This window comes from Salmo trutta, chromosome 37, assembly GCF_901001165.1.
Source record: "Salmo trutta chromosome 37, fSalTru1.1, whole genome shotgun sequence".
In the NCBI taxonomy this organism is placed as follows: Eukaryota; Metazoa; Chordata; class Actinopteri; order Salmoniformes; family Salmonidae; genus Salmo; species Salmo trutta.
Window position 1 is genome coordinate 29,129,532 of NC_042993.1, and position 20,276 is coordinate 29,149,807.

At 40.7% G+C, this 20,276-nt stretch overlaps 3 protein-coding genes across 9 annotated transcripts; all 3 read right to left on the reverse strand.

Annotated features, from left to right (window-relative positions):
- Positions 1-64: 64 nt before the first annotated feature.
- Positions 65-9,280, reverse strand: LOC115177269 (prenylated Rab acceptor protein 1). 7 transcript variants are annotated; one of them, XM_029737896.1, is made up of 7 exons: positions 9,177-9,280; positions 8,538-8,632; positions 8,022-8,045; positions 7,655-7,867; positions 7,323-7,420; positions 2,818-2,919; positions 65-1,390 (listed from the first exon to the last, which is right to left on the reverse strand). In XM_029737896.1, exons 2-7 carry the CDS (start codon positions 8,609-8,611, stop codon positions 1,299-1,301), a joined length of 603 nt encoding a protein of 200 aa, XP_029593756.1. In that variant the 5' UTR covers positions 8,612-8,632; positions 9,177-9,280; the 3' UTR covers positions 65-1,298. The 7 variants fall into 7 exon arrangements, with proteins under 7 accessions (XP_029593756.1, XP_029593754.1, XP_029593757.1 ...); XM_029737894.1 differs by having other exon boundaries at positions 7,655-7,900; XM_029737897.1 differs by lacking the exon at positions 8,022-8,045 and having other exon boundaries at positions 9,177-9,279.
- Positions 9,281-11,659: 2,379 nt separating this feature from the next.
- Positions 11,660-15,352, reverse strand: LOC115177271 (zinc finger and SCAN domain-containing protein 2). The gene is made up of 2 exons (XM_029737899.1): positions 14,414-15,352; positions 11,660-14,011 (listed from the first exon to the last, which is right to left on the reverse strand). Exons 1-2 carry the CDS (start codon positions 14,604-14,606, stop codon positions 12,855-12,857), a joined length of 1,350 nt encoding a protein of 449 aa, XP_029593759.1. The 5' UTR covers positions 14,607-15,352; the 3' UTR covers positions 11,660-12,854.
- A 1,993-nt stretch (positions 15,353-17,345) lies between these two features.
- On the reverse strand, positions 17,346-19,316 carry LOC115177272 (zinc finger protein 135). Its single transcript, XM_029737900.1, has 2 exons — positions 19,073-19,316; positions 17,346-18,620 (listed from the first exon to the last, which is right to left on the reverse strand). The coding sequence occupies exons 1-2, from the start codon at positions 19,239-19,241 to the stop codon at positions 17,842-17,844; spliced, it is 948 nt and encodes a 315-aa protein (XP_029593760.1). The 5' UTR covers positions 19,242-19,316; the 3' UTR covers positions 17,346-17,841.
- Between the last annotated feature and the right edge of the window lie 960 nt (positions 19,317-20,276).

A 20,276-nucleotide genomic window follows, 5' to 3' on the forward strand; every position in this document is an offset into this window, starting at 1 on the left:
GGGGGGGGGGGGCACATCCAGGACACAAAAGGGCCTACAAAGTATTGCAATTTTGGCACATATACTGTACATACATAATATACACACAACCTTTAATGCAATGTTTTAAATCACCACAAAGAAATATTACACGCAAAAGGGACCCAAATATTTCAGAATTCATGCATGGACTTCCTCACACAAACACACTTACAATATCTTAGGTAGGATAGTGTATTGCACTTACCAATTGCCATTAAAAATACAAATAAAATAGCAAAAAGATAGCATGACAAGTATGAGATATTTAAAAAAAATAATAATATATTGATCTTTAAAATGTCAAAGCCATAAAGCAGAGCTAATAAATTATGAAAAGTTACCCATCAACACTGCACCACATGCCTGCATACGACTAAAAGTAGATACAGTATGTGCAATGCAAAGTATGATTTAAACATAATGCTTGATCACCATTAGGTATCTGGAATATCCACTAAGTATTGCTTTAAAGTAAATGCAATTTGTCTAAAAGAACCATTCATTATAGTTGGATAAATACATTGTAAAGCTGCAAATGGCACTTCTTCCCCAGTCAGAGAAGCATTGGCGATTTGACGCCATTTCCCTCATTCAGTTTAATGGTGCTCACTGAGGACTTATTCAACATCAGCTATGTAGGATAAAAAAATAATAATCTGAATTATTACTGTAGCGATGTTAAAGCTCTTTGTAACATGTCAGGTCTTGAGTTGACAGAGTGACATTTTGTATTATTAGATATTCACAAGGGAACATTAAAACAGAAGGTACAGAGGCATTAAACAAAAGCCTGACTGATATTTCACGGGAAGAAATGTGTATTAAACACAAAATGAGAGGTATCAGTCACATTTGGAAAAGACAGTATGAAGTAGGCATACAGTATGAAGTGTGCTGAGGTACATGAACTTCTCATTCACTCTTTGTGCGAACGGACAGTCAACCAATATATTCTTCTCAATTGAGTACTATTATGGTCTTAGAGTTGTAGAGGGTCAGTAACAGCAAATCACTTCAGAGGCATGACAAAGTGCATTCTGTGTTATATTAAAAAAAGGTCAAAGGTGAGTGTTGAGGGTTCACACAGAGAAAGATAAGAGGCCTCTAGTGGCCAAAAGGCTGTTTTAGCATGGGCAGCACCATTGAGGGCTTCCACTATGCTTCTGCCATTTTAAAGTAGTCACCCGCGTGGGGATTCTTATGGATTGTAGCCTCAATGGCGCTGCCAATGCTGTCACAGACGCTATAATGGCACAGATATACAGATTCCTCTATCGCTACACAGGCTCCATGAAGAGCTCCTCCATTTCCGATCCTCCCTCCAGCTCCCGGAAGGCGGCGTGAGAGCCAATCACAAACATCGTCGCGCCTGAGTGAGAAGTGAGAGAGTCAGTCAAATGGAAGAGATAGAAGGGGCTGAGAAAAAGGAGAGTAGAAGCCTAGGTTACATTTAGGGCTCCATTTTGAGAAACCAAACACAGTGGTTAATCTTAGCACTACATCGCTATCAATTTACAATTTTCATGGCGGGAATTAATGGACTCAAATCCTAGCGGTGTCGTAAAAAGTAATATCCATGTCTCAATTGTCTCAAGGCTTAAAAATCCTTCTTTAACCTATCTACACTGATTGAAGTGGATTTAACAAATGACATCAATATGGTATCATATCTTTCACCTGGATTCCCCTGGTCAGTCTGTGTCATGGAAAGAGCAGGTGTTCTTAATGTTTTGTATACTCAAGTGTATACGCACAACTTTGGATATCACCCCACACCTCAAAGTCGAATGCTTTTGACGTTTGGAAGTTATTAAGTGAGCTTCTATTCTCCTCCAGCAGTGTGCCTCGCAAAAGCGATTCTTCGTTATCAACTTTACCTTATGTGTAAAAATGACCATATACACCGATTGTTTATAGCAAAACTACCAAAACTATTGCTGTTGGTGAACGGGAACAATCAAAATAGAATCTATTGTAAGCTCCGTTCAGCAGGTATAGCCAGAAGAGAGTTGTCTCCCGTAGCTTCCTTTTCCGGTAAAACACCATTTTCAACAGCGCAAAGATGATCTAGCAAATTATAGAGGTTGTAACTCAACTAATATAAAGCCTAATATCGCGCAAGCCATTTTAGCATTTGAATACTGAAGATGCCCGCAGATGTGCAAGATCAGAAGCAGGCCGCCTACCTCGCGTTGGTCAGCAAACAAAGCTGGGCACAGTGCGCAGTTTGACTAGGCTACGGATAATCCTTGGGGTTGTCGGCATGCAAAATTGCTTGTAGATCAATGACTGTCAACCACAGGAGGTAGGTGGCACCTTCATTGGGGAGGACGGGTTCATGGTAACGGCTGGAGCGGAATGGTATCAAATGCATCAAACGCATGGTTTCCATGCGTGCGAGGCCGTTCCATTTGCGCCGTTCCAGTGATTATTATGAGCCGTCCTCCCCTCAGCAGCCTCCACTGCTGCCAACATGGTTACATGCTTAGTTCGACAATGAAGGAGAGGACGCATCATTTGTCACAAAATATGAGGTACCTTCAGCAGGTCGAAAGTATGTAATATGAGCAGAACATGTTAGTGACTCTGCAATTTGTAAAGTGAAGTGATGTTTTGACTGATGTAAGCTCCATTTGGATCGGTTTGGGCTCCCGTGCAAACCGGTGAATGTTACATCCATAATGACTTGTCTCCTTCAAAGAGAAATACATTCCATAATGTATATCTAGGCCTAAGTCTACAGTTATCCCAGGTCTGATGTATACAGTAAAGAATGAGATGGGGGTTGTAACTTACCCAGGACCCAAAACACTGCAGCTCCTGCACCAGCCAACCAGAACACAGGGAAAGAGACTGCCCCAGCCAGACCCAATTGGTGAGGTCCGGTCACCTCTTTTCCTGTGGGCAAAATACATTTTAAAAATCACTCAGATTTCAAATACTAGTCACCCTACACCCAAATTACAGATTGATTTCAGTGCCAACAGAAATTATATTTAAATTCCATAAATGTCGAATTTGTATTAGGATATTGAATTAGAAATGTATAATTTTCCAATTTGTAAAGGCATTTATTTAAACTGAATTGAATAAACATTGCATTCGGTTTTAAAATTGTATTTCAATTCAATTTAATATTGACATTCAATTTTCAAATATTCAGTTTCAATATGGTAGATATTGCATTCATTGTCTGTATATCTCTGTGGTAAAACGAAGCTTCTGGTGGTTTCTGAAGCCAATGTGGCGTGTTGAATTTATTTCCTTCCTATGAATTTGGCTCTAGCGTTTGAACCGTTTTGGCTATAAGCTATTATGATCCTATTCCTGAAAGTTTAGACTCTGGAACATGGACCTATGAAGAAAAAAAAAAGTTAAACAGCAGGCTGAAACTGAGTGTAAAAGATGGTCGTCATGGATATTGTTTCAAAGACTAACAAAGCAAAAATGGACAGGCTTTCTAAAGTGATGATTCATTCAGCACCTTCATATGCATATTAGAGCTTATGCATAGGCTTATGAGCACAAACCCGTAAAAAAAAGGAAATAAAATGATGATTGCTCCTTACACAATACATAACCTGCTGCATATTACACATGGCAGAAAAACATCAAACAAAAGTGATTTAAGATGTATTTGGTACATAACTGGTCTAGCCTGAGTGTGGCCTGTATTGTTATGCATACTGTACGGACTGGTTATCCACGAGTCTGGGAGAGAACGTATAGCCCTAGGCCATGCTGTTGGTTCACTGGATGTGCAGGGTAGGCATACAGATAGTCCGCAAGTATAGTGAATTTGCATTGGATTTTGAATAGCCTAGTAATAGGGATTTATTTTATATTTTCATAATTAATTGGGTCGCACATTTCCTTTAGCTACAGAATATCTCACCACCATGCGTTTCAGTCTCCTCCTCTCTCCTTTGTTCCTTTCTCGAGCGTACAGGGGGGCTGTCAACAATTTAGTGAAATATATGTTTCGTTGCGAAAACATGTCATTATCGATGTTCCCAAACAGATTCCACTTGGTTTCCCAAATGATGCACTGGGTAGCTGCAGTAACAATGTTGGAGAGCCCATGACATAGAGTTTGGGGAGAATAGCATCCGTCGCTCAACGAGCGCATGCTCCTCAAAAGTGTTGTTATATTTATTTCTCAGCTGTTCATATTAAAACCGAAGTAGTCTACCATTCATCATTGAAAAACGGAACCGCGAGAAAGCGCGCAGCCTCCATTCGCTATTCGAGTGCATACCGACGGCATGCTTCTTTTTCCCTGTTCCAGCCCATTTGATAAATGGGACATTCTAAACGTTACATAGTAGTAAAGACCAGATTAAATTGAGAGTAGTCTGATGGGTGAAAATATGATCACTTGATGAGAGAACAGCTGTGTAGCCTGAGGCAAGGAACAGAGCGGACGCTTTTTTTTGCGTCTTTCTCGAAACATCAATAGCCTGTAGTCGCATCATGCAGCCCATAGAATGTCTTAGAAATCAAAACATATAAGGTTTGTATCATTCACAACTAAATTTGCCAAATAACTGTGAATCTAGCATATAGGACCTCACTTTTACGCTCAACATAGACACTTCATATGTGCACTCACTCCGGAATGGGACAAATACCCTTTCTATTTTATTCAGCCAAGTTCAATTATATTCTTAATACTAAAAAATAATTTACTATAAAATAATGGCATGGGACTTCTAAGGATATCTTGTCAGCTAAATTAACAAGCCTACAATCTTTGGCATGGAGAATAGCCAGATGACATACAATAGGCCAACTCATAAAATGTTTCTTAAGACCTGACTAAAATAAATAATGGATTTATTGTGATGGTGTACTTTCAATTGATTTATTAGACGTAAAAAAAATATATATGTTCCTCAATCTACACACAATACCCCATAATGACAAAGCAAAAACAGTTTTTCATAAATGTTTGCACATTTATAAAAAATGTAAACTGAAATAAGTAGTCAGACCCATTACTCAGTACTTTGTTGAAGCACCTTTGGCAGCGGTTACAGTCTTGAGTCTTCTTCCCTGTGGCTAAGTTGGTAGAGCATGGTGTTTGCAACGCCAGCATGGTGTGTGTAACGCCAGGGTTGTGGGTTCGATTCCCACGGGGGGCCAGTACAAAAAAAAAAAACAATGCATGAAATGTATGCATTCACTACTGTAAGTCGCTCTGGATAAGAGCATCTGCTAAATGACTAAAATCTAATTAAAAAAATATATATTAAAAATCTTCTTCCTATAAGCTTGGAGTTTCTCCCATTCTTCTCTGCAGATCCATTCTCTCCAGAGATGATCGATTGGGTTCAAGTCCAGGCTATGGCTGGGTCACTCAAGGACATTCAGAGACGCTCTGGAGCAGATTTTCATCAAGGATCTCTCTGTACTTTGCTATGTTCATCTTTCCCTCAATCCTGACTAGTCTCCCAGTCACTGCTGCTGAAAAACATCCCCACAGCATGATGCTGCCAGCACCATGCTTCACCGTAGGGATGGTGCCAGGTTTCCTCCAGACGTGACGCTTGGCATTCAGGCCAAAGAGTTCAATCTTGGTTTCATCAGACCAGAGAATCTTGTTTCCCATGGTCTGAGTCATTTAGGTGCCTTTTGGCAAACTCCAAGCGGGCTGTCATGTGCCTTTTACTGAGGAGTGGCTTCCGTCTGGCCACTCTACCATAAAGGCCTGATTGGTAGAGTGCTGTAGAGATGGTTGTTCTTCTGGAAGTTTCTCCCATCTCCAGAGGATCTCCGGAGATCTGTCATAGTGACCATCGGGTTCTTGATCACCTCCCTGACCAAGGCCCTTCTCCCCTGATAGCTCAGTGCTGGGCTGCCAGCTCTAGGAAGAGTCTTAGTGGTTCCAAACTTCTTCCATTTAAGAATGATGGAGGCCACTGTGTTCTTGGGGACCTTCAATGCTGCCCAGATCTGTACCTTCAACCTCATGGCTTGGTTTTTTTCCTCCGACATGCACTGTCAACTGTGGGACCTTATATCGACAGGTGTGTGCCTTTCCAAATCATGTCCAAATAATTGAATTCACCACAGGTGGACTCCACTCAATTTTAAAAACATCAAGAATTATAAATGGAAACAGGATGCACCTGAGCTCAATTTGGAGTCTCATAGCAAAGGGTCTGAAAACTTAGGTAAATAAGGTTTCTGTTTTTTAATAAATTAGCAAAAATTTCTAAAACCTGTTTTAGCTTGTCATTATGGGGTACTGTGTGTAGATTGAGGGGGAAAAAAATATTTTAACCATTTTAGTATAAGGCTGTAATGTAAGAAAATGTGGAAAAAGTCCAGGGGTCTGAATACTTTCCGAATGCACATTGGTGCTGTGATCTCTCAGTATGAGGTCAAAGTGGGGTTAAGTGTAACCGAGGTGGTTTGATGAACCACGCTCTTTTGATAAGTAACCTTCCTGGAGACTTGAAGACATGATAGCTTCCTAAACTCACCCCTATGGGCTTTAGCTAAGCGGGCTAACAGTCTTGTTACATGCAGGAGGCCTGGTTCGAACTCAGTCAGTCACAAGAGCAAGATTAAATAGGGAGTGGAAAGGCTATCCTTGGAAGGGCTTTAACCGGGCTATTCAACTATATTCTTATGGGGGGGCCAAACGTTTGTGACACTCCCTTCTAACGTGTCCTGCGCAACATCACAGAGGGGAACAGAAGGCTCGTCCATGTTTCAGAGAGTCTAACCTTTCAGGAATGGGGTCATAATAGCTTATTGCTGAAACGGTTCGGATGCTAGAGCCAAATTCATAGGAAGAAAATAAATTCTACATGCTACATTGGCTTCAGAAACTGCCAGAAGCTTCTGTTTACCACAGAGAGTGTTTGATTCGTTCCTCTACCCTTCCAGGCTAGCAAAGTACCAGGATGTTGTCTCTGGTTTTGAATCTGAATTTAGAGAACTGAATCTGAACGCATCTGAGAAGTTGAATATATGAAACTTTGATCAACTTGATAGTTTGTAAACTAGATACATAGACAATGAATGCAATATCTACCATATTGAAACTGAATATATAAAATATTGAATTTGAATGTTCAATTAAATAAAACAATGCAATATTCATTCAATTCAGTGTCAAATCATGAAATACAAGAATTGAATTGTTACATTTGTGCATTACATATAAAAAAATATGACATTCAAATTCAATATCCTATTACAAATTCAAAATGATGGAATTCAAATACAATCTATTGGCACTGAAATTGCTCCATATAAATCTTCTCACAGATCATGACTGCTTTACTCACCAAAGATGACCAGTTTAGACTCCAGGGACTTGAGGTGGATGATGTAGAAGGCACCAACAAACACCGCCAAAGCAATCAGCAGCATGGGAGAGCTGATACTGAGGTAACGTGGGGGAGATTGGAAGAGGGAAAGAGTTACTCTTTGATAATCACAGATTCTAAATCAATTCAATCCAGCATAGATCTAGGCCTATTCAAACCACTGAGATTTGGAATTTGAAAATAAAACAGGCTGCTGGCAGCAGTCTGTCTATATGCAATATGTAATTACTGTGTTTTCATATTCACTGAATAGCACAGTGTCTTTAAAACTCCTGTCCCACAGCTCTTACATGCAGTAGAGGATGAGGCCGAGGAAGATGAAGGTGTAGTTGCTGTTGTAGGTGTCAAAGTTGCGCACCACCCTCTGGCACAGTTCACCAAAGTTGCGGGGCTTGGTGAACTTCCTGTGATCCACGAAGCCAGCCCAGGGACGGATGGACGCGCGGCGACGATCAAACCACTCCTTGGCCACACTGGGCGAGAGGCCTTTGGGCAGCCACAGCCTGTGAGGCAAGGCAGAAAGCCAGGGTGGTAAACTAAACAAGAAGTATGGGGAGATGGGATAATTGTATAGCATTAAACCAAGAGACTGATGGTGGACAGAATGAACAACAACACATCATAGCCAGGCATAATACAAGGAAAGGACAAACTGACCCATCTAGTTCCTTTAGTGGTAGGCTAGATTAAGAAGAATGAGACAAATTCAGATCACAATTTTCCTACAGACACAATAATAGCCACAGAAGAATGACTACACATGAGGACTGTATAAAAAAATGTATCTGAACCAGAACCAGTCACCAACCATGATCCCAGAGCGATACATGGTGCTACAACACATCAAGTTGATTCAGGTGTGTTAGTGCTGGGCTGGAACAAAAGGCTGCACAACATATAGCTCTCCAGGACCAGGTTTACAGACTGCTGGCACTAGAGCAGAGCTCTCCAAACCTGTTCCTGGAGAGCCGTCCTGTAGGTTCACTCCAACCCTAATCTAGCTCACCTGATTCTAATATTTAGCTGGTTGACAAGCTGAATCAGGTTAGTTACAACTGGGGTTGGAGCAAAAACATGCAGGAGGGTAGCTCTCCAGGAACAGGATTGGCGAGCCAGGTACTAGACAGATTAACTAACAGATAGAGACAGACCTCGAAAAACAGCAGCACACACCTTCCCATGACACCTCCGGATTCAGCAGCGTCAGCTGGCTCAGCGCTGAAGAGATCCCCTGCCTTGGAGTCCATGTCTACAAGGCAGTTCTCACCCTTTGGGACACCAGATTTCATTAGAGTAACTGATGCCGATGTAGGCTAAAATACAACATGGCAGTGACAGAAAAGAAACATAACAAAATGTTAATGGCACTGTTTCACAAGCAATAACAAATCCTCTCACACAATGCAAAACTAGGCTTTCTATTGTTGTAACAAATGAATAATGCACAGTGAAAAACCTAGAGACCGTAGGGGTTATGGAATGGAAAATGTTTGTCATCATTGATGGGCTTGCCCACAGACAGTTCAATTGCAACATTGTTTCTCTAGTTACTTAGCTAGTTTCCGTGATTCAGTTATTTATATTCTGACAGACAAGTTGTTCACTGTCATTAATCGAAACCTTGAATACCTCCCTTTTTGCCATTTTTTTTTTTACACGAAATAAGGATTCCGGTCTGAGAAGCCACATCATCATTCCTTCACGTCAATTACTGCTACGCTTAGCCACTATTCTATCAATGCATATGAAAACGAATAGCTTTTGCTACATACAAAATAGTTACATAAATCATATTTTTGAAGGCATACTCACAGTAGTTGAAAATGTTTACTGCACTGCTGTGCTCAGAAATACAAAACACACAAAAATGTACTTCTGCTGTGCTGTTGCTCAGCGGATGTGATGTGGAACGAAATTGAACGCTGGGTCTAACTTCCGGTATAATTTTTTCATGAATTTCAAATTAAAAGTCAAAAATTGGAAAGAATACTTTTTGGTGTGAACTTGATCAAGACCATGTCTTTTTATTCATTTACTACTGGAAAAAAATATGATCCATTTAATTGGAGCAGAAAACGAGATAAATAACTGATAGCTATTTATGAATTATGAGTTATCAATTAACATTATGTAACAGGAAGGTCCAGGTGAACAAAAAGGAGAGCAGTCGTTGATGAAGTCAAATCGAAATCAATCCGGTTTAATACAACAATTCAGGGAAACACCTACAGAACAGAAGCATAGAAAATGTCTAACGGTCCTTATATATTAATCACACAGCACCGAATCTTCTGTAAACACCAGCCAGAGGCTTGAAGGAAGTCACATCAGCTGCTACAGAATCACACAGTGTCACAGATACATTATCAGTGTGTCCTTAAATCCAGTCTTGCGTCAAACTTTAACCATAGCATTCAACACTGGCAGACATTTGATACTGGCAGTTAAACAGGTAAAAAATAATATCAGAAATAGTTAGCTACAATAGATAATGTTATACTGACAGGCACAAAGCGACTTAATTTTTTATTTTATTTATTAATTTCACCTTTATTTAACCAGGTAGGCAAGTTGAGAACAAGTTCTCATTGACAATTGCGACCTGGCCAAGATAAAGCAAAGCAGTCTGACACATTCAACAACACAGAGTTACACATGGAATAAAACAAACATACAGTCAATAATACAGTAGAAAAATAAGTCTATATACAATGTGAGCAAATGAGGTGAGATAAGGGAGGTAAAGGCAAAAAAAGGCCATGGTGGCGAAATACATACAATATAGCAAGTAAAACACTGGAATGGTAGATTTGTAGTGGAAGAAAGTGCAAAGTAGAAATAGAAATAATGGGGTGCAAAGGAGCTAAATAAATAAATAAATACAGTTGGGGAAGAGGTAGTTGTTTGGGTTAAATTATAGATGGGCTATGTACAGGTACAGTAATCTGTGAGCTGCTCTGACAGCTGGTGCTTAAAGCTAGTGAGGGAGATAAGTGTTTCCAGTTTCAGAGATTTTTGTAGTTCGTTCCAGTCATTGGCAGCAGAGAACTGGAAGGAGAGGCGGCCAAAGGAGGAATTGGCTTTGGGGGTGACCAGTGAGATATATCTGCTGGAGCGCGTGCTACAGGTGGATGCTGCTATGGTGACCAGCGAGCTGAGATAAGGGGGGACTTTACCTAGCAGGGTCTTGTAGATGACCTGGAGCCAGTGGGTTTGGCGACGAGTATGAAGCGAGGGCCAGCCAACGAGAGTGTACAGGTCGCAGTGGTGGGTAGGATATGGGGCTTTGGTGACAAAACGGATGGCACTGTGATAGACTGCATCCAATTTATTGAGTAGGGTATTGGAGGCTATTTTGTAAATGACATCGCCGAAGTCGAGGATCAGTAGGATGGTCAGTTTTACGAGGGTGTGTTTGGCAGCATGAGTGAAGGATGCTTTGTTGCGAAATAGGAAGCCAATTCTAGATTTAACTTTGGATTGAAGATGTTTGAGTCTGAGTGAGTCTGGAAGGAGAGTTTACAGTCTAACCAGACACCTAGGTATTTGTAGTTGTCCACATATTCTAAGTCAGAACCGTCCAGAGTAGTGATGCTGTGCGGGCGGGCAGGTGCAGGCAGCGATCGGTTGAAGAGCATGCATTTAGTTTTACTTTTATTTAAGAGCAGTTGGAGGCCACGGAAGGAGAGTTGTATGGCATTGAAGCTCGTCTGGAGGGTTGTTAACACAGTGTCCAAAGAAGGGCCAGAAGTATACAGAATGGTGTCGTCTGCGTAGAGGTGGATCAGAGACTCACCAGCAGCAAGAGCGACATCATTGATGTATACAGAGAAAAGAGTCGGCCCAAGAATTGAACCCTGTGGCACCCCCACAGAGACTGCCAGAGGTCCGGACAACAGGCCCTCCGATTTGACACACTGAACTCTATCAGAGAAGTAGTTGGTGAACCAGGCGAGGCAATCATTTGAGAAACCAAGACTATTGAGTCTGCCGATGAGGATGTGGTGATTGACAGAGTCGAAATCCTTGGCCAGGTCAATGAATACGGCTGCACAGTATTGTTTCTTATTGATGTCGGTTAAGATATCGTTTAGGACCTTGAGCGTGGCTGAGGTGCACCCATGACCAGCTCTGAAACCAGATTACATAGCGGAGAAGGTGCGGTGGGATTCGAAATGGTCGGTAATCTGTTTGTTGACTTGGCTTTCGAAGACCTTAGAAAGGCAGGGTAGGATAGATATATTAATGAAATGAAATATAATAATTAAATATAGATAGATACATTACCCAAGGGATTGCATCTGTCTGTGTCTTCCCACAAAATTATATTTATTACATATCAACAGTAAATCAAATACAGTGAAAGAATTAGCCAAACAATTTCCCATTACAGCATATCTGTTATTCTGTGCCACGTTCTGGATGTCTGGAAAATGTATGATATAAAAATGATCATACATTTTGATATTTTATGATATTTAAGTTTCTGGTTGAAATATGAAGCACACATTTCAGATGGTAGCCCATGCACATGTAATAGTTCACCTGGAACATAGCATACTCATTCTTTATACCTGTCAATACATATACAATGAAATAGACAAGTATTCATTTTCTTTGCGAGCAAATTGACATCAAACTCAGAGGTATGACTATAGTTTTGGTATGAAAGCCATGAAGTAACAAACACTTTGAAAAGTAAGACAACAACATCACAACAGTGTTAAAAACAGATATGATGTATTACTGGAGAAGGCATTTTACTTTCAAGACAAAAAAATGCAAAGTTTTGTTTCAAGATACAAGACAGCAGCTCAAATGTGTGTCCTGTGTCATACTAATGAGCAGGGACTCCTGCTGCTCAGCAATCCGTTGAGCAATGTTCATGTGGACTTCTAACAATGTTCTGTAAGTTCAAGCTAGTACAGTCATATCTTGTTGATCCAAGAGCCGGGTTCTTGTGGGTATGTACTAGACCCCATCTCTTCTTACTGGTGGAAGTGAGAATATGCCTCTCAATCCTCTGTCTGATGCCCTTTCCCTGAAGGCCCTGCCATGTTTTCTCCCTGTTGTGAATGTGCCTTCCTAGTGAGTCCATTTGAAGCACTTGCAGCAGGGATTGCATGTAGGCCTACAAATTTTCCTCAACTAGGCTCCTTTGAAGTCTAGTTAATACACTTGTGATAAAGCATTTTCTATTGGATACTTGTATAGTCTCTCGCCACTGTGTGTGAAACCTCATGATCACTGTCAGATGAGCCAGATCACAGTTCTCTCCAGTGTTATCAAACTGTTGAAATTTTGTTGTGCATGCTGAATTCTGACATTTTATACATTTTGTACATTCTCTTTATGCCATGCCAAATTTCCACTGTGCAAAGGCTTTGCCATAGTCACAAAAGAGATGTATTTCTCTCGTGTGGATTCTCAAGTTAGGTGGGTGTCAGTGCTGAGATATTTCTCACAAACACAGCAATTAGCCCATAAGATTTATTTCCTGTGTGTCTTCATGTGCATTTTAAGATTTCCATTCTGAGCAAAACCTTTGCCACAATAATCACAACAATATGGTTTCTCCCCTGTATGAATCCTCCTGTGCGCACTCAGATTAGCAGTATTGCTGAAACATTTGCTACAATCATGGCAGCTGTATGGTTTCTCCCCTGTGTGAACTCTCATGTGTCCTGTATAATTTGATCTGGTGCTGAAACTTTTGCCACAAACAGAACAGAGATATGGCTTCTCCCCAGTATGTCTCCTCCTGTGCAAAACCAGATGTCCACTTTGAGTGAATCCTTGGCCACATTCCTGGCAGCAATATGGTTTCTCGCCGGTGTGAGTCCTTTTGTGTCCGATCAAATTGGCGGCATCGCTGAAACACCTGCCACAATCATCGCAGCGATATGGTTTCTCTCCTGTGTGAACCCTCATGTGCTTTTTCAGCCTAAGCTTCGTGGTGAACGTTTTACCACAAACATGACAAAACTCAGGCTCAGCTACGATGTGAGTTTGGAGGTGATCTTTCATACTCTCTTTAGAATCTAGGTGCTTTCCACACACACCACAGACATGTTCTTTATTCTCTATATGTGCATGGCTTTGCACATGATTAAAAAAGGGACGCTTGTACCGAAAAGACCTCCCACAAACCTTACAAGAACATGGAGTACATTTCATGCCATTTGCACTGCTATAAGTGTTTCTTTTTTGTTTTCTTGTGGTCTTTGGTTTGTGTGACTTTAAAACAGACTCCGCACCTTTGCTTTCCATCCCATTGACATGTTCACTATTTTTACTCTGAGCTGAAGAACAGGTTGGTTCTGATATTCTGTAGTCCTCTCCATCAGGTTCTGTTTTGATCTGTCCAGTTACAATGTTTGGTTGAGAATCTCTCTCCCTATTTTCCTCACTTTGGATTTGCAAGGACTGAGTTGGGTCCTGATCAAAATCACTTACACAGAAAGGATCAAATATAAACTCTCTGGTGTCAGACTCCAGCCGCTGAAGTTGTTTTTTGAGTTCCTCCTGCTCCTTTTTTATCCATATGGGCTCGCTGTCCTCCTGTCCAAGACTAGGGCTCCAATCCTGCACACAGGGCTGCTGCTCAGGGTGAACCTCCTCTTCCAATACAGTGAGCTGCTGGAGGTCTGGAGGGAGAGAAGTCTACTAATGTTACAACGTTACATTATTATCAAAATTGATAAAAGGTAAAAAATACAGTTCTGGTAAATGTAACAGCTGCATAATGGAGTAACATACTCAACGCTTTTGGATATACAAAGCCATCAGATATTGACTGAATTATAGTACATCAACAAAAAATCTAAAACGGGCAAAAAACTATTAGGCTATGTGGCAAGTGAATTTACACCCAACAAAAACAGGGAAATAATGGCTGGAACGGGAGGAATCCAGAGGGCGAGCATGCGCGTTGAATCTTCAAGAATGTCTAGACATAATGTTACTTTTGTCGACACTGGCTCTCAAAATGAAATAACTAACATTATCAATGTGTATGAAATGTAGGTTGAATAATAAATGTCACAAACCTGCTCTTTGTAACTTTATCTCAGGTTTAATAACGATGTCAAGAATCTTCTGTAGACGGTCGTTCTCCTTTTTCGAACGGGAAACCTCTTCCTGGTACTCGGCTATCGTTTTTTCAACTGCCCCAAATATCTCCTCAGCAGCCACAGTTAGCCGCTGATTGAGAAACACTCTCAACAACTGTATTTTAGACATTTTTACAGAATGCTAGCTAGCTAACAATCATTGACAACGCTATTATTTGACGACAAGTTCGTTCATCAGTGATAGATGTTCATGGATCTGCTGTGCCAAAAGCCTGCGTAGCGTGTGCACCACGGCTTAACGCCTTCTGCAATGTCGCTACCTACAGGAGTGGAGTGGACACCGTCAGTTCAGATTGCTATGAACATTCTACATTTCATAATCGATAAGGAACACTCATTTCGCTCCTTATGTGTACCACTCAGGGATGGGACCAAGTAACTATTGTTCGAGTCACAAACAAGTCTCAAGTCACATGGACCGAATCTCAATAATTGTTAATACCACACAAACTACCGAATTAGGAATCTGAGCGTGGTACATTCAAAAGTCAGGGCTACCTTTCCACCCTTAGAACGAGTAGGCCAACATACGCAGACAAATGTAAGCTTTAACTGCTGGCTACTCTTCTTCCATGGTTTAACCCAATGTAAAGATCTTCTATTGTACAGAAATTGAATAGCTTAATCAATTCATAGTGACAGAATTAGATTACTTCCCAATCAGTCTCCTAGGCTATAGAAGGTTTTTATCTCAGCCTCAATGTCAAATAAACTAAACAATGATATCGCATATGCATCGGAATCACGTCTTTCCAGGGTATTTTACAGCTTGTTTCTAGCATCCCTTTAAATAATCGGATCAGTTTGGTTAATGGGTAGGCCTGCGTTTTTTGGCATTTAAAAAAATTATAATTAAAAGTAGACCTATGGCATACCCTCTCATACCCCTTCAATTCGAGTCCTGGTTTTAACTTAACAGTCCTTCACTGACACGGAGGTAGACTGTTTAAAGAGTGCATGATGGTGGAATTAGACTACACAACTATGGATATAGCAGCCCAATTTCTGCCAAACAGGTAGGCCTACCTCTTATTTCTTAAATATTAAGAAATAGGCTCCAACACAAAGCCCTCTGGTTGTTAGTAAAGTCTAACTAAAATGAAGACGGTTGAAATGAATTACTGGAATGTGCCTACTTTCAGCACACTGAGCTGTCCATTTTCGATTGATTGTGCCACGGCTGCTGATTCAAGCTTCAGCACCACAAAAGTTACTCGAATCTGGTTTATTGTGAAGTAAATAACTCGGATAAATACACCACGGGGAAGAAACATGTTGTTTTTTATTCAAATATATTATAGTATTAGCAAGCGATCAAACTTGACCCCTGTTCCTTCTCATTTTCACAATATCCTCAAACTGAACAGAACATAGGCTATACGCGCAAGATATTGCATATTTTGGAAAAGGCCTAATCAACAACAACAAGAAATCGGAATAATTATTTGACTCGCCTCCTGAACTGCCACTGTAGGCGTAAACAGCACAGCATTGGTTAGGCAGCACAAAACAAGTTGTTGATCAACAGAGCAGAGCAGGCTGGGGCTCAGGGTTGGAATATCCATTGCAGTGTGTAATGCAGACTAGTTTGATTTAGCTGTACAGCAAATCAGAAATCTGTTCGCTAGCTCAGTTGTTCTCAAACCTTTTGACCAGCGACCCCCCCCCCCCCCCCCCCCCAAAAGGAGCGGTTCAAAGCTTGCAATCCCCGTTCACGCACATGCACGCGCGCACAGGTGATGCATTTTCAAAACGCAAGATATAGAAATAAACTGCGTTTTATACATGCAGTTTGAGCTGAAAGTCATTCATGTTAGCAGTCAATATGAACTAGGGATATCACGTCACATTTTCACTTCTCTGGAGTCCAGAGCAAGCAGGATCATACCGCCAACCTGTATAGAGCAGGGGTTGCTGGGTCGGATGGAAAGAATGATCTGTCTGTAGCCTTTTTCTTCCTCACAAATATCGAAATTAATTCGCCAGAATATGTTACATCTTCATCCCATAAGTATTGAAGATAGTTCAATGTTACAGCTATCTTTAGACATATATCCAGTACCACCACTGAGGTATGTAATTATTACCCAACCAACCTAGGCCTGAAATCTGAAAATGATCAATGAAATCCCCAGGTAGCCTATTGTTCTGGCAAAGATGCGTCTGTAGCAGATTGCTAGACTGAATTTTATATGGATAATATTAACGTCGGTAGGCTACTCTGTTTTTGCCAGGCAGAAAATTAAACAAGTGCTTTCTGGTCACTAACCTGGATATGTGCGCCCGCTTTTGCGCGCCAATGTTGACGAATGGTAATTTGGTCAACAGTCAAGACACGCAACTTCTTAGTTCTGAAACACAGATTACTATAATTTGGTGTAATGCCGTAGGCCTATGTTGGTGACCAGATAGAATAAGAAAAGGCATAAATATAAAAAACAAATGTGTATGCATTTTTTTTTTCGCATTCATTTTCACACTTGTGGCCCCAAATCCTTCTCACTGCGCTACTGTGGCGCACCACACAGATCACACAGATCCGTGTTGATTGACAGTTTGCTTGTCCAATCAGAGGGTCGCGTGTGCGTTTCACTAGCCAATCAGTTTTTTGCAAGTGCAATACTATCTCGGGCTGCGTGGAGAGTAGCCTAATCCATGGAGACCGTGCTACAAAATGAGCAGGCAGTGACAAAACATTATTTCAAGTCATCAGTCTCAAGTCTCAGTCATGTGACATCTCCTTAGTTCTCAGACAGAGTTATTTAAATGCTTTAATTATTTAACGTTTTTCTTCAATGGCATCAAACTCAGAAACATAGCTAAATAGGGATAAGACTATGGCAACAGATTTGGTGTTACATTTTTTTATTTTTTGCCTCCAGTTGTGCACATTAGAAAGATCACTGAGGTAAAAACAAAAAAAATGACAGTAATGTAGGCATATGGAAAATGTCTTGGATCAGTGATCTTTTGATCACTGGAGGAAAAGGACAAAACAGTAGTCAAAACAGATGTGACATTACACCATATGAACAAGACAAAAACAATCTTTATGCACAGACAGGTGTAAGATACGCCTTATTTGACAAAGACAATGCACATTGATCAATACTTATGTATATTTCCATCTGTAGTCCCTGGGAAAGTGGTTACAAACATGTAAAAAGACAACACACAATAGCCATCCTATAATTAACTATAACATAGTGTTCTATTTTGTTATCGTGTAATTATACGGCAATAGCATATGGCATATTATAATATTATATGGCAATAGCATATAAAAAGCATCAGGATGTAACTTTTTCATAACAACTGTCGCCCTTTCCCCACACGAGGTACTGTCATATATTCTCCCTCTCGTGGGTAATCCTTATGTGCCTTCCAAGGGAGTTCATCCATTTGAAGGATTTGCCGCAACAATTACACCTAAACGGTTTTCCATCAGTGTGAATTGTCTGATGTCTATTCAATGCGCTTGTTGTCATAAAGCATTTTCTACATATAGGACACTTATACGGTCTCTCCCCTGTGTGACTCCTCACATGAGCTTTCAGATGATGGATATTGTTGAAACACTTGTCACAAACACGGCATTGCCATGGTTTCTCTCGGTTTTCCTGACTTTGTATTTGGTAAAGATATGAGGACTGAGCTGCCGGGTTCTCTCCGTCTTCCTCACTTTCTATTTGGTGAAGGTATGAGGACTGACTTGGGTTCTCACTGTCTGTCTCACTTTGTATTTGGTCAAGAGGTGATGAATGAGTTGGGTTCTCTCTGCTTTCCTCACTTTGTACTTGGTGAAGATGTGATGAATGAGTTGGGTTCTCTCTGCTTTCCTCACTTTGTACTTGGTGAAGATGTGATGAATGAGTGGGATGAGTTGGGTTCAGAATCGGATCATAGTTACTTTTCAAACAGGCAGGGCTGAATGTGAAGTCTTTGGTACCAGACTCTAGCCATTGAAGTTGCTCTTCCCTCCGACTGGTCCGGAGTTCCTCCTGCTCCTTTTTAATCTGTGTGGCCTCTGGACCATCCTGTTCCAGACTTGGGCTCCACTCCTGCTCACAGTGCTGCTGCTCAGGGGGAAGATCCTCGTCAGAGACAGTCAGCGGCTGGGAGTCTGAGGGAGAATGGATTTTTTTTTTTTTAAATATTAAATGACATGATGAAAGCAATAAATATAAGTAGTAATAAGTAGAAAACAAAGACAAGCCAAGTCTGGATTCAAACCACAGCCGGGATTCGAACACCTGCCACTCATTGCTTATGCTTCCTCCCACCCCATGCACAAGATTGTCTTTTGATTCTTACTTTGTAAAACCTACAGCATAGTGAGCAGGCCAGGCAAACCTGCATCTTTTTGGGGTCTGACAAAACGTGTAGAATGCAGGTAGGTATCTATAGAATTAGCTCTCGAGAATCCAAGGGGCTATGCTGGTAATGCAATTTGAGTCAGAAGGGCAAATATTGATGAGCTTCACATGAATCAGTACTAGCTAGATGCAGTAATATCAAAGCAGTAGAAGCTAGCTAGCTAGCTAGTGCCCATACGCGTCTTAAAATGTCCCAAACCTGTTTTTTGTAACCTTAGCATCCTCCGTAGACGGTTGTTCTCCTCTTTCGTGCGGGACACTTCTTCCTGGTACTCTACAATTGTCTTTTCAATTGTCCCAAATATCTCATCAGCAGCAGCTGTCAATCTTTCGTTGAGAAACAATCTCAGCAACTCTATTTTTGACATTTTGAGGAACGCTAGTCGAGTAGCTAATCCAAGTAACGTAAACAAAGCAGTGTGAGTTTCTTACATCCGGTCACGTGTTTTTCTCTCACGATTTTCTAAATAAAAGTTCAGTCGAGCGCTCTGAAATGGTATAAACTGAAATAAGATATGAAAATTGGATTATTAAAATTGAAATTGGATTGAGTAATAATTTATGCATCCAGAAAAAAATAAGAGAAAGACAAAACTATTTAATAACTATAAATGTTTATAACTATATGTGTAACATATTTTGAGACAACCTATAATCTATTGATAGATTGGCGCAGTGGTCTAAGGCACTGCATCTCAGTGCTAGAGGTGTCATGACAGACCCTGGTTCAATTCCAGGCTGTATAGCAACTGGCCATGATTGGCAGTCCCATAGGGCAGTGTGCAATTGGCCCACCATTGTCCAGGTTAGAGTTTGGCCGGGGTAGGCTGTCATTGTAAATAAGAATTTGTTCTTAACTGATTTGCCTAGTTAAATAAAGGTTACATAAAAAAATATAATAATAATACATAACAGGAGATTAATGTAAGAGTGTAGATTGGTTAAATTGCCAAATCACACACAGTTCTTAATCGTTTGATACCTGCTTCCCAGTCACTAGGCTGGGCTGTGTCATAAGATTTCATTGTGTTTTCAGTTCAGTGTCTAGGTAAGTATAGCAGGCAGGCTTGAGAACATTCATAACAATGGCATGACCTGACCGAGTGTTTGTGTTTGTTGTGATGCTGAGTTTATAATAGCAATATAATAGCAATCTATGAATAGACATTGAATTTTACCATGCAAATATACAGTGCATTACAGGGAATTATAAACTGGGTGGGTCGAGCCCTGAATGCTGATTGGCTGACAGCCGTGGTATATACCACGGGTATGACAAAACATTTATTTTTAATGCTCTAATTACATTGGTAACCAGTTTATAATAGCAATAAGGCACTTTGGGGGTTTGTGATATATGGCCAATATACCACGGCTAAGGGCTGTGTCCAGGCACTCCGCAT